Source organism: Plecotus auritus, assembly GCF_963455305.1.
Source record: "Plecotus auritus genome assembly, chromosome: 7".
Taxonomy (NCBI): Eukaryota; Metazoa; Chordata; class Mammalia; order Chiroptera; family Vespertilionidae; genus Plecotus; species Plecotus auritus.
The window spans coordinates 136,091,911-136,106,563 of NC_137774.1; the positions used below are offsets into that span (position 1 = coordinate 136,091,911).

A 14,653-nucleotide genomic window follows, 5' to 3' on the forward strand; every position below is an offset into this window, starting at 1 on the left:
TAGCAAAATGCAACTGTGGAATCCAAGAAATCAAAATATTCTGTACCAGCTCTTACTCCTCTACAAATACCCACCCCTGCACAGCACTGCCACACTGTCTCACCTGCAGACCACTGCAGCCATGATTCCTGCCAATAACCTGTGTCTTTGCTTATTGACAGTCTTTCTTCCTCTGGAGAGGACATCCTCTAATTCAATTAAATGTGTTCAGTGAGGCTCTGGCCAGGTAGCTCAGTTGGTTAGAGCATCGTCCCGATAGACCAAGGTTGCAGGTTTGATCCCCAATCAGGGCATATATAAGAATCAAGCAATGAATGCATAAATAAGTGGAACAAGAAATTGATGTCTCTCTCTCTTTTTCTAAAATTAATAAATAAACATTTAAAAATATATTCAATGAATCTATCTTTTTGGCTCTCACTTTATGAAAGGCTTTTAAATAGACTGTGTAGTCCAGCTACAAAAGATTTCTTTGGGGACATGCATTGTGAGCCACTTGCCAAAAATAATCTACCGTGTTCTTTTGATGGATGGATGGATAAATGGATACATAGACACTTATATATATATCATCTACCCATCACTCAAAATGTATTCCCTTCTTCTATAGTAAAAAAAAAAAAAATTGAAGCTGGGTGAATAGCCGCCTAATTAGGCAATGTGATATGTATGGAAGTGAAATATACCCTGGTCATCCCTTCAGTTCAAGTTGTTTTCATCTCTTTCTGGAACATCTAAAAACATCTAATTGAGCTTTAAATGAAATGTTAAATCCTTAACATAGTCAGGTCTCCACCTCCATCTGTAGCCTCATCCTGTGCCACTCTGCTCCTCAATAAGACTACTTTCTGGCTTTTATGCATTACCCAGATACAATAAGCACTTTCTTATCTCAAGGTCTGGGCCACTGTATTTGTTTTCGAGGGATGCCATAACAAATTACCACAAACTGGATGGCTTAAACAACAGAAATGTATTCTCAGTCCTGGAGGCCAGAAGCCAAAATCAATGTGTCGGCAGGGCTGTGCTCCCTTTGAAAGAGCTAACAGATCTTTCCTTGCCTCTTCTAGCTGCTAGTGGTTGCTGGCAATCCTCCATGTTTCTTAGTTTATAGATGCATTTCTCAATCTCTGCCTCCATCTTCTCTCCTGTGTCTCTCTGTGTCTAAATTTCCTTCTATAAGGACATTAGTTATTGAATTTAGGTTCACCTCAATCCAGCATGATCTAATTTAACTTGATTACATTTTGTAATGACCCCACTTCCAAGTACGGTCACATTCACAGGTACTAGAGATTAGGACTTAACATCTTTTTTTTTTTTTCTTTTTTTTTTTTTTTTTAGGACACTATTTAATCCGTAACAGTCACACTGTTCCCAACAGACTTACTGATAGGAACATAGACTCCGGGACCCAGTCTACCTCAGTTTGAATACCAGTTCTGCTCTTATTAGCCATGTGATCATGGGCAAGTCACCTCTTTGCGCTTCCGTTTTCATATCTGTAAAATGAGGATGGAAATGGCATCTCTATCACGGAGATAATCTGAGAATTAAATGAGTTGAGTACAGTGTCCAGAATACAGTTAAAAATTCAGATTCCCTGGCCCTGTTCAAGACCCGAGAAATTCAGAGAGAGGGTCAGGAATGTGTATTTTTTTAAAAAGCACCTCTAAGTGATCCTGTTGCAGGGCACCTGTGGACGCAGATGACTTTTATGCATGAGGACCACACGCACAGACTGAGTATTATGGAAAGACAGCAGCATTCCGCCCTGGCTGACTTTGGCCCAGCTCAGCAGCCTCTAACCAAATCCCGTTCAGAAGCGGCTTGCATCCGCAGTCGCTGAACGCAACTGAGCATGCGCTCCCAGACGCTCAGCAGGGCTCCTTAAGACCCGCCCCCTCAGGACCAGAGGGCGGGGCTTTCCTTAGTAACTTAACTACGGTTTCTCCCTGCCGCGGTCTAAAACCCCGCCCCCGGCTGGCTGACCAATCACATGTCAGGTTGCTGAAGGTCGGGGCCAATGCCCAGGGCCGTCCTTAATTCCTCTCTGCAGTTTGAAACTGTCAGGCTGCTGCTAAGGTAGCCCCTGTACTGGCTGTGGTTTTAGCGGGGACGCGGCGGGCCGACGCGGACGGAGGAGTCGGAGTTCCGGGAGAGCTGCGACGGTGGGTAGCGGCGCCCTGGCGACCCCGAGCCCCTGGCGGAGGCAGCGGAGTGAGCTTTAAAGTGCTTTGGCCCAGATTTCCGCTCCCGGGCTCCGGGCTGGGAGCATCGTCCCCTAGACCCGGGCCCTTCTGCTGTTCAGAGGTTTTCCTCCCCGAGTCGTGGAGAAGAGAGGGCAGGAGGAGGAATGCCTCAAATATAGCGGTTACTGTCCCATAGGTTCTGGCCATTTAAAACGTAAGGGGGGAAAGAACCATGTCAAACGCTTTATTGTTTTTAAGTAAGAATGTTATTAAAACAGGGGTGGGTAGAAAAGGATCGAAAAGAACTAGCCCTTTTCTTACTCGCAACTGCTTTCCCCTCTGCTGCGAGTCCTCGGCGTGGGAGCGGCTCGCGCGCGCCCTGTCCTTGCCTGCAGGTAGGTCCGCGAAGGGCGCAGGGACGTCACTGCTGCCAGCTTGCACCTAATTCACTCCTCCTCTGCCTCTTAGGTGTTACTTTTGAGTTCCCGGAGGGAGCCCTCTTTCCCCATCAGCCAGGTAATTACCAAGACGTACTTTGGTTTACCTGGTAATAGAGAAGCACTCGGAACTTTTTATCTCCTGGTTTCTGACGTTTTGGGTTAGAAAATATTGAAAATTTAGTGAACTGATGTATCCGCCACCCATTAAAGCAAGCTTCATTTTCCTCCTTTGTTTCTGAACCTAGGAGAAGTAATGCTACTGTTTTAGAGTTTCAAATAAACTGCCATACCTTGTTGGCATCAAAGCAGGGCAGGTGGAAGATTTAGAACGTATTTCCCAAAAGTACAGTAGTTGTTTCGTGTCTGCAGTATCTATATTCAAAAACTCTTATAAGTCCAACCATACTTTGCAGTTCATTTGTTTTTTTTTTAAATAATCAGCCCCACCCCACCCCCACTCCTATACGTAATTGATCAGCAAGCACACCCCAAAGGAAGAAGTGGATGGAAACAGAGATGGACCAAGTTACCACAGTGGTGGATTTGAAGTCCTGTGAAGCAGCCATTCCTTGCTAAGATGTATGTGCTTATTTTATCCTTCCTAATTGGCTTAGCTAAAGACAGTCATGCAGAGATTTAGTTTACTTACCATGTGTATATTCAGTTACACCCACTGAATAAAGTTCAACTATCCTTTCCACAATCTAGCCCCAATCCATGTTTCTTCTAATATTGCAGTTTCCCTGTATCTGCCCTTTCTACTTCAATTTCCTCATCTCTCACTTTTCAGCCCACTGTGATTGAGACCTGTTCTACTTTCCACTGAAATTGTTCAGGGGAATGTCATAGCAACTTCCTGATTGCCAAATTCAAGGAATTCTGCCCAATGCTCATCTTTCTTTGGTATGTGACTCTGACTTCCTTCTCTAAGCTTTTGTGATGCTGTTCATTCTGATAGTTTTATTGATCTTTTTAGTCTTTGTTGGCTTTTCTTTTCCCCCTTTAAATGTTAGTGGTTGTGGTTTTAACCTTTGTCTCACTATGGTAGTGGCCCTTAACTTTATTAGGGTTGTAGTTTCCTCTGAACACATATTGGAAGCTAAGGATCCTCTTCCTAGAAAAATACACACATGTGCATTTATACTAAAAATATGGCATACAACTTGGGTATATGGACTTCGGAGTAAGAAATTTTTCTGTCACTCCTTTTCATTGGTGATCTTATCCTCCTGTTTTCCAGCATTTCCTATTATGCTGATGATTCCTCAAACTGTATCTTCACCCTAAAGCTCCAAAGCAGGGCTCCCACATTGTTTAACTCCAGGAAGCACCATTCACTGTAAATGGCAGTCCTTGGATGGTGCACAGCATACAGGGTGGCCATATGCTGCATACCTGCAGCTTCACCTCAGTGCCTCACAGGTACTGCACACCCAAAACATCTGACGTTGAGCCTAGTGTTCTTCCTCCCAACCTGCTCATCTTCCTACATTTCTTGCCGTGGTGAGTGGCACTATCATCTATCTACTCAAGACAGACTCCTGGAAGCCATTAACAATTCCTCCCTTTAATCCCTGAACCAGTTATTAACCATGATCTCTCATTTTCATTGCCATAACACAACTGTCTCATAGTCATACTCTATCTACTTCCCATTGCTGACTCCTAGATTCAGGTCCTCATTTATCTCCTGGATTACTGCCAGAGAGAACATTTACTTCTTGGACTACTGCATTCAGCTCTCAGTTGATCTCTCTTTCTGCAGGACCCCAACTCTCTAATTCATCTTGAAAGTTGCCAGAGTGATCATTCTAAAAGACGAGCATGATCTGGTTATCACTTGTTTAAAACATTTTAATAACTTCTCTAAAATAAAGACCAAACTTTTTAACATGACATAATCATGATCTTCCATGATCTGGCTGCTCTCAGCCAAGCCTTGCTTTACACCCTTTGCTTACAGCATTAACTACTATACTTACGTTCCTAGCATACCTGTACGTACCTCTGTATCTTTGCTTATGCAGCTCTACTGCCTAGTATATCCTGATAACTTTTATCTGTCTTTCAGATCTCAACACTGGGGTCATTTTCTCTATTAAAATTTTCTCTGGCTCCATTCTTACTTCTTCACACGCTCAGGATCTCACCCCATGAAAAATGGCTACTCCTATCTCCTTTCTTTGCACCTCTTTTGTTTAGGGTCTATCAGCACTTTTTTATCAGTCACTTATATACATATCTGGCACCTCCCTATAGATTATAAAGTCCTTGAGGACTCATCTTACTACTTTCTCACCAGTGTCTTACATGTTACTAGTATTCAGATAGTTTGAATATTCACTACTTATCTTTTAAAGAATTTACCTACTAGTTATTAAAAATACTTTTATTTTTTTTATTTTTTTGGTTAAGACTTTCAACAATTTTTCTATGTGCATATTAGAATGTTGTTTTGTATAGGCTTACTTTTTTAAAAATAATACTTCCAAAAGGTAAGTTTCCTAAGCAGGGAATTTGCACAAATTTTCATTCTCCTTGGTTCAGCATCTTCAAAGAAAGTGCTCAACATCTAGGTCAGTGGTTGGCAAACTGCAGCTCGCGAGCCACATGCAGCTCCTGAGCCGTGGTTTGCCGCTCTGTTAACTAATGAGTTTGCCGACCACTGATCCAGGTTGTCACACATTGTTAAGAACAGAGATCAAAATCCATTATTCTCAACCCTCTACTGTGCGGGTTTTTCTGAGAAGCCTCCATTTTTCTTTAACCTTTCATGTATTTGTTTCATCTCCTTTGCTACTTTATAAACTCACTAATTTTGGGAATTGAGTCTTTATTTATTTATTTTTTGTCCAATGATTTTGTCTATAGTTGCTCAAATATGTTGAATGATTTTAAAATATCACAATTATTGTTTTGGTTGGTGTTCCATCTCTATATAAGGAATTCTATTTTAGTTTAAATATTGAGGGGGAAAAACTAAAGTTAACATTTACTGTTTTATAGTATTTTTGCAGAATGTCATCAGATGAGGAGAAATACGCATTTCCAGTTATGCAGAATGACTGCAACCAAAACAGTTCAGGCTCTTCAGATCTTCAGGTAGGAAGACATGTATAAATTTGTTATGACTTACTTATTTTCAACAAATAGTATGAGGGAAAACTAGGAATACATTTTTCATTCATTCATGCCATTTACATTTATAATTATAATCTTCTAGAGGCCCGATGCACAAAGATTCATGCAAGAATGGGCCTTCCTTCCCCTGGCTGCCGGCACCGCCTTCGCTCCTGCCAGAGCCACCTTTCGCTCCGGCCTGGAGCCGCCTTTCCGCCTTCCCATGCTGCCCAGAGGCCTGGAGCAGCTGGGGCGTTCAGTGCCTGAGTATGCAAATTAACCTGCCATCTTTGTTGGGTCAATTTGCATACTCACTCCTGACTGGCTGGTGGGCATTGTGAAGGTATGGTCAATTTGCATCTACTCTTTTATTAGTGTAGATTATTAGTGTAGACTAGTGGCCCTGTGCACAAAATTCGTGCACATTAAAAGGGAATTAATTAGATGAAATATTTTAATATTGCTATTTGCCCTTTCTCTATAATAGAAGTGTCAGAGATAAAAGAAAATTAGTAAAATGTATATGAAAATCTCCCTCCTGTCAGAGTCAGGGGCGCACCGCGGGACCCAGAGTCAAGTCCCCGCCCACCTGCATGCATCTCAAAATCACACGAGATCCAGACCCGGCTGGCCCCACCTGTGTCAAGCCCCGCAGGGCGCAGAGTGCAGCCTCAGCTCCCCTGGCCCCGACACCAGGGTGAGGGGGTCATAGCCTCAGGTCCCTGGCCCCGGCGCTGGGGCAGGGACATGGCCTCAGGCCCCCCCAGCCCCAGTACAAGGGCATGAGGGTGTGACAACCATTTGCATATTAGCTCTTTATTATATAGGATAATAATAAAAGGTTAATATGCTAATTAGACCGATGAAGCCGGGGCCAGAGGGAAGTCGCCCAGGTGCGGGTGCCTGCAGGTGACAGGAGGAGGGAAGCCGGAGTCCCGGGTGCCGGAAGGAAGCTGGTGCCAGCAGCAAGGGGAAGGAAGGCCTACTCTTGCACAAATTTTCATGCATTGGGCCTCTAGTGTATATAATGTATAATGTATATCAAATTATACCAAACTTTAGGAATTATTTTACAAACTTTGGGAAATGCCTTACATTATTTTCATCTTTCTGAAAATAATCATGAGCTCTTTACTCTTTGTACAAAAGCTTCAAACAACACAATGAGAGAAGCTAGAAATCTCAAGAAACATTTTTTTCTTGAAATTTTCTTATTGTAGCTATCTCTTTATGAATGCTGCTTTCATTTTAATGCCAATTAATACAACATCAAACCATCCAAAGTTCTGAGGCCTAGATTCCTTAGTGTTTTACTCTAGGTTCTAGTCCCTGTTGCCACAACATTCATCACATTCTGCTACCTGGACAGTGACAGATAAATTGACTGCAGAAGGTATGGGTTTTATATGAAATGCTCTGAATTTCTTTTATTTCTAAATGTTTTATCATCAAAAATATGGATTCAGATTTCTAGAGTAGATTTTAATTGAGAGAATAATAACATGGTCTATCTTGAGTTTTATAATTATATCACTTAAGAGGAAAAAAGCTGGACATTATGTTTATGTTACATTATGTTGAGTAAGTATAATATGAGAAAAGCTTCAAGAAAATATTTTATGAGCAAATGTGTTCTTTTAATTGAAATTACAAATGTAGACATTGGGAAGCTACTGTTAAAGTACCTGTGGTTATTTACTAGTAAAGAAGCAGTCGGGAATTGTGACAGATGTATCCTTGCCTTCCCTTTGGATGGTACCTCTCCAACTTGGTGCTATCTTTTTAGGTGTCAGTGCTTTCTTGTATTCTTCATCTCTGTCTTATCCAGACTTGTTCCTAGAGGGACCTAAATAACTCATTTATACTTGTGATATTATTATTTATAATAAATATATATTTGGTCTTCATTCTGGTTTCTGGCACAGAGCTCCTAAAACATTGTAATTTCTTAAGCAATGAGAATGATAAAGGTGTGTTTTGTTATGAGGTGACTTTTGCACCCTCACCTAAAGATGAGGGCTGGTTGCCAGAGGAACCAATTATATAATTAGAGGATTGGAAATTTCAGTCCTATCCCCAAACTTCCCAGGAGGTAAGAGGGGCTGGAAATTGAGTTCAATCACCAGTGGCTATGATTTAATGAATCATGCCTATGTAATGGAGCCTCCATAGAAACCCAAAAAAGAGAATTCAGGGAGCTTCTGAGGTGGTGAGCCACATGGAAGTGCTGGGTGACTGGCATGCTAAGAGAGGGCATGGAAGCTCCAAGACCCTTCCCCATACCTTGCCCTGTGCCTCAATTTATCTGACTGCTCCTGAGTTATATCCTTTTATAATGTACTGGTAATCTAGTAAGTGAAATGTTGAGTTCTATGAGCCACTCTAGGAAATTAATTGAACCTGAGAAGGGAACCTCCAATCTATAACTGGTCTGTCAAAAGCACAGGTGAACTGAAGTTGGGGGTGCGGGGAGCTGTCTTATGGGACTGAACCCTTAACCTGTGTGATCTGCTGCTAACTCTGGTGTATATTGTCAGATTAAGTTGAATTGTAAGATACCCAGCTGGTGTCCAAAAACCCATACATTGTAATTGTTGGGTCCAGACCCCTTTATTACTAAAATGTAAGCACCTTGTAAGATCTCAAGTTGTTTTGTTAGGAGACAAAGCTTTACATCAAAATAATAAATCTCTAGAGTAGAATTTAAGACAGGGATAAGGGAGGATTTTCTAGGCACACCAGAAATAATTTTGTGTTATTGGTTATCTGCTTAGAATGTCAGCCCAACTAAGAGTCTGTTTATTAGTAACCCTCAACTTATGACCCTATTGGTTCTTGACTACAGTTGAAAGCCTACCCATGTCCTATTGTTAAAAGCATTTCAAAATATAATAATATAAAATAGCTATACACTTTTATATATAGTAGATATGTACAGCTTTTGTTGTTCTTTTGCCTTAGTGTCCATTGGGACAGTGTTATAAAACATTATTTATTATTGGTTTCTCATAGGAAGAGTATGAAGAATTGCTTCGTTATACTATAGTGACTCCAAATATTGAACCAGGTACTTCACAGCCATCTCATTCTAAGGGAGAAGTGGTGCCAGATGTTAGATTTCATACTATAATTGATGATATTCTTCATAATCAAGGTTATGTATATTTTTCAAAACATCTTAATTTAAGATGTTATTTGAGCTTATTAATGCAATTGACTTATGATTGTGAAAATGCTTCTCCAGTCAATGGTGAATATCACTATTATCTGGGGAAACTCTTTACATTTTAATATGTTATTCTTGGCTCTTATATGACAGCTGGATCTTTGAGCTTCCTTTGACTATTACTTTTCTGAAAAGTAATAAATTTAAAGCAACACTGTAGCCATTGCATGTCTCTTAGTGAAATATGTAACATCTCTGTATTTGTTCTAATGGTTATTTGTCAGGATTATCTTAAAAAATAAATGTCCAACCCCCCAAATTAAAGATGGTCCATAGGTAGCCCTCAGAACCCCTTAAGTTTATGAACCATATGCTAGGACTTTGTCAGCAGTATTTATATAGGCATAGAGGACTGTTTGAATTATTACCACAAACATGAATCCATTCTTGGACTATGTCAGTGACAGAATTGAGAGCTAATACAAATCAGGATGTATGATGATAGATGAGTAAAAGGTTGAAAAAGAAGGTTGAAGCTCCTTTTACCTATTTGTCCCTTATTTAATAAAAAACAGGATCCCAACAGCTCACTCTAAATAAGGGTACAGAAAGCTCTTGTAAAACAGCTCTGATAAATGGACAGTTATCAACAATAAGTAAATTCTAAGGATCCCTCCTTGAAGGCACATGACACAGCCTGCTCACTGTCAGCAGGCTCCTCGTTTTCTGATACGGCACAGCCCTAGTGCCTGTTGTCCTTCTCCCTCTATAAAATGGCGTTTTCATTGCTTCTCAATCTTTGACCTATTGCAGTGGATCAACAAATAGATCACAATTGTAAAATATATATACTCATCCTACTGAATACTTGCTATCCAGATTTATTGGTCTTTAAGAGATACAACCCTTGAATTTATTAATTTTTATATCAGTGATATTGACCATGTTTTGATTATACTGGCACCTCAACATGGAGTTCCTACTGAGCAAACCCAAAGTGCTGCATACTCCCTTACAAATGAATTTAGGCAATTACTAGTAGTGTATTAGCCCTCTAAACCTCTGCCCTTAAGGTGGTCACCAAAAGCTTGTTTCCTTTTCCATTGGCTACAGTATTACTATACTGTTGTTCCCAGTGACACAACACAGGAGTCCTTTCCTTGCCCCAAATCTGCAACCTTTCAAGGTAGCCACTTGGGACTTAAGACCCCTGTTCTTTTCTAGTATGTAAGGTAGTGTTTGTTTATGCTCTGCCTTTATAAAAAAGGACTTGAGACCTAAGCATACAACATGCAGTGAATTTAGATTATTCTGATTTACGCATAGACTTGGTTAGAATGGACTATGTAAATTTACCATCCCATTCCCTTTATTCTTAGTATTGCCGTTGTTTAGTATAAGTGAGGTGTGTCAGCGTTGGCAAAGTCATTCTTGTGAGGTTTTTCTCACTTTCCTTTTCACCATGTATTGACTAAAGGTTCCTGAGGTGGAAGTAATGAAGTCCCTGTTTGGGGGGAACCGGTGTCACTTTAGTTTGATTGAAGCTTGTGAAAGGCAGCCGGCCCCTGGAAATATCCAGTGTTACTAGACAGCATAGCCTTTTCTAAGTTCCAATGTCATTCATCCACTGATCCTCAGTGTGAATTGAATGCCACAGTAGACTGAATTCTCTTTCATCCATATTTGGTGGGTGGAATCGAGTTTATTAATAATAAGACTTTTTCTGGTTTCAGAGTCTTTTCTTTATTCTTGTTCTTTGTTTTAATGTTCCTCTAACCCCACCATGTTATATTTTCTTTGTTCTAAAGTCTTATTTATATACCTCAACCTTCTTAAATTAGTTGTGTGTGAATAGGTATTTTATTTAAAAGTGCTTTGGGGTATTTTTCTTTACAGTAAGAAGAGAAAGAGAAACAAGGACAGAAGTTAGAAAAGGACGTGATTTAAATATTTCAAGTCATTCAAAGACAGAAGGTATTACTTTTCCTTAGCTTGTTTTTATTAATATACAACATTTTGTGGTTTGATGAATATTATCTATGTAGTAAGAGGAATATTTTAGCATATTACTTATTGGCAGGATTTTAAAATGCTGTTGTTGCTAATTTATTGAGTAATACTATTTAAAATAATTTTATAATAATCAAAATAGTACAATTAAGACAAACAGGTTTATTTATTATAGTATGTGACATCCTTAAATCTTCTAGGTTAAAGGGCAGTTTTCTATTTAATATATTTTTATTGTTTTCAGAGAGGAAGGGAGAGGGAGAGAGAAAGAAACATCAATGATGAGAAAGAATCATTGACCAGCTGCCTTCTACATGCCCTCTACTGGGGACTGAGCCCACAACCCAGGCATGTGCCCTTGACCAGAATCTACCGGGGACCCTTCAATCCGCAGCCAATGCTCTATCCACTGGGCCAAACTGGCTAGGGCAAGAGGGCAAATATTTTTAAAGGTTCAAAAGGATATCAGATAGTTTGGCCGATATAAATTTTTTCATAATGCATTATTTCCCATTTTTTAGGCATTTGCGTACTAACTTTATCATTTTCTTCCTATCTTTATTCCACGTGTTCTATCATTTGTGAGGTTTTTCTTACTTTCCTTTTCACCATGTATTGACTAAAGGTTTTTCCTCACAAATATTAATTTTTAGCTTTTATTTTAAAAGAAAATATGTTACATATGTTATTACTGTTTATAGCAAAAACTAATATATACTTGTTACAAATAGAAAGCAATGGTAAAAATAAATGCAACTCAAACAAAGTTATTAAAGTTTGGTTGAATACTATTGGTGGTGTTGTGTTCAGCCTGATTAGCAAGTGTTACAGAGGTTTTAAAAGCATACTAGCACCAGATTGAAACTTTTTCTTTGACATAGAATAACTAATATAGTAAAAATAGAACACTTTTTATACTAGGTGATTCAATGTCATTTAATGTAAGGGCCTTTTAAGCCACCATATAAGAAATGCCTCTCACTTATATAGAAGGCTTGGGCAATGTAATTTCTGAGGGATCTTCCAAGGTCTTTTTGTTTTTTTCCTTCTTTTACTTTTATTAGTATTTATTTCATGCTGAATTTACTCTCAGGCCATAAGTTTTTGTTTCTTCAGTTTCTTCTGGAGTATCTTTTTCTTCTGTACAACCTCTTCTTCTGGTTTGGAACAGTCTGCTCTTTTTCAGTAAGGATCATCTCAGTGTGGCAGGGAGAGCTCATGTATAGGTTCATCTGCCCACGAGCTCTGTAAGTTCTGTACTGCATGTTAAGAGTTTTATTCACTTGGATGTGCTCAGTGACCAGAGACTACATCTAAACCCTTAAGCTCAGCATTACTCTCTACATTTTTAAGTATGTGCAGCAAAAATTTAGCACTCTTTTTGGGCCACTGACTCTGTCCAGCACAACTGTTTGGACTGGGCACACCTACCAACTCCACCATTGTAACGACAGAATAGCACATACAGCTTCTATAAAATGACACCCTTTAAATACTTGGTGGCTTTTTGGGTTCCCATCCCCATGATGGCCTTGGCAGTTTCACAAGTGTTCTTAAAGTGAACTTAAAGATCTGAACCTCTTCATTTGCATGATTTTGTGGGGTTTTCTTGGTCAAGTGAATAGCAACCATGATTCTATTTTTTTTTTTAAAGGTGATGTATTAAAAGATAAATAAAAGCAGAGCCCATGTGTGCAGATCTATTTAGTAAAATCTAGTTAAAAATACTATTCATGCCGAAACCGGTTTGGCTCAGTGGATAGAGCGTCGGCCTGCGGACTGAAGGGTCCCAGGTTCGATTCCAGTCAAGGGCATGTACCTTGGTTGCGGGCACATCCCCAGTGGGAGGTGTGCAGGAGGCAGCTGATCGATGTTTCTCTCTCATCGATGTTTCTAGCTCTCTATCCCTCTCCCTTCCTCTCTGTAAAATATCAATAAAATATATTTTTTAAAAAATAAAAATACTATTCATGTGCCTTATTCTTTGAGTTCCTAAACCATCTTCAGACTATATAGGTAGTGCTATATATTCTGTTGACTAGCTTAAACCATTTGTTGATATATTTTTATGCAAAACATACATATTAGGGAATGATATTTTTTTCCTTTTGCAGATAATTCTTGATTTACTTTTAAGTAACAAGTTCTATAGTAGATTTATCTTTATCTTTGTTTTGAGTCATTTAGTAAGGAAGATAGAAAAGCCCTTCAGTCTTAGTTATAGGACCCTCATAGCAAAAGTGTGATATGCAAGAAATGATGCTCAGCAGTCTCTAATTCCAATATACCTGTGTGATAAAATATTCTGTACTTTTTTAAAGGTAGATACCAGTTCTCTTTCTGGCTCTCACTGCCATCCCCACACCCTGGTATATGGGCAAGAGATGGGAGTATATGTGTGTGTGTGTGTGTGTGTGTGTGTGTGTGTGTGTATATATATATATATATATATATATATATATATATATATATATATTCCTCACCTATATGTTGAGGGCAAACAGGGTATCTTATAGTTGAGTATCTGTTAAATTAAACTACTAGTCTCTTTTCTACTTATAGTGCTGACTTTTAGTAGTATTAAAACTCATCCCAGTGTTCTACATAAAGTAATAATGACCTATATACAACCACTCTGACCTTGGTCAGTTACTTAACCCTTTCTGAACCTCAGTTTTGGAATCAGTAAAATAGATAAGAGTATGTATTTCTTAGGGTAGCATGTATTATGAGAGCCAATCCTTATAACATTTTTTATTATAGAAACATACAAAGCACTTAGAAAATGCTGATATGATGACACAGATAATAGTTTCAGCTCAGACTGGAGCTGGATATATTAAGCATCTTTACTTGAGTATAGGAGACATCTCATGCTGATTAGTCCTAAATCAGTGACAATACTGAAATTTAAAATATCCAGATTAAGTACACTGAAAGGTCATTTCTCTGCATTTTTCTCAGCCTCTATAGTAACTGACATCTTCCAGCCTTCCAATATAAGTCCTCACCAGTTTGGGTTGTTTTCAATTTGCCATAACCACTACAACTTTTTTTCATTCTAGGGTTATCACCAGTGTCATCACCAAGGAAGCCTTTTCACCCTGTCATGGATTTTTTCAGTTCAAATCTTTTAGGCGATTCTTCCACACCAGGGTCTAATTCTAGTCATGCAGGTGTCCATGAAATAATTGTGGGCAATTCTGTTGTTTCTGAAGAAAACCTTCAAAAGGTGGAAAGTGTACTGGATCTTTGGAGTTCAGGTCTTAAGGTATCGTTGTTGGATTAGTATAATAGTTTTGCTCTTAATTCCAGTTTTTCTTTTATTTAAAATAAAAGGTTCTTTTTAATCTTTAGGTTTAGGAGATCAGTCCAATGTCTAAAACCTGTGCTTCTCAGTCTTTGATGTCCATATGAATCCCCTAGGAATCCTGTTGAACTTCAGCTTTTTATTCAGTTGTTTTTGAGGACCTGAGATTATGCATTTCTAACAAGATCCCAGGTGATGCTGCTGGTTCAAAAAACATATTTTTAAATAGTTGATGGAACAATCTACTGAATTTCTCAGATGTTCTGAAAGACTGTATGTGACTGAGACACTCAGTGAACCTTTACTATACTGTAGCTATGACTAATGAAAATGTATCCTTTAAATGAAATACAGAACCCAATTTTAGCAATATGTATTCATTTTATAGCCATTCTTACAGCAACCACAATGTATA

General features: G+C 39.0%; 1 protein-coding gene and 1 pseudogene across 12 annotated transcripts in view; one reads left to right on the forward strand and one right to left on the reverse strand.

The window, feature by feature from the left end:
- The first annotated feature begins 2,025 nt into the window (after nucleotides 1–2,025).
- The window catches only part of POC5 (POC5 centriolar protein), a 39,670-nt gene continuing 27,042 nt past the window's right edge, over nucleotides 2,026–14,653 (forward strand). The window contains exons 1-7 of one of the 11 annotated variants that reach the window (XM_080678542.1): nucleotides 2,051–2,171; nucleotides 2,661–2,708; nucleotides 3,074–3,211; nucleotides 5,639–5,734; nucleotides 8,765–8,819; nucleotides 10,815–10,892; nucleotides 13,994–14,199. In XM_080678542.1, the coding sequence (XP_080534668.1) occupies nucleotides 5,651–5,734; nucleotides 8,765–8,819; nucleotides 10,815–10,892; nucleotides 13,994–14,199 (423 nt within the window). In that variant the 5' untranslated portion in view covers nucleotides 2,051–2,171; nucleotides 2,661–2,708; nucleotides 3,074–3,211; nucleotides 5,639–5,650. Of the gene's footprint in view, nucleotides 2,588–2,660; nucleotides 2,709–3,073; nucleotides 3,212–3,422; nucleotides 3,536–5,638; nucleotides 5,735–8,764; nucleotides 8,907–10,814; nucleotides 10,893–13,993; nucleotides 14,200–14,653 lie in introns of all 11 variants that reach the window. The other 10 variants (XM_080678538.1, XM_080678533.1, XM_080678541.1 and 7 more) reach the window with 10 other exon arrangements.
- LOC308254600 (large ribosomal subunit protein uL22-like) lies at nucleotides 12,018–13,285 on the reverse strand (annotated as a pseudogene). The gene is made up of 2 exons: nucleotides 13,280–13,285; nucleotides 12,018–12,564 (listed from the first exon to the last, which is right to left on the reverse strand). The product of its transcript is annotated as a large ribosomal subunit protein uL22-like (transcript).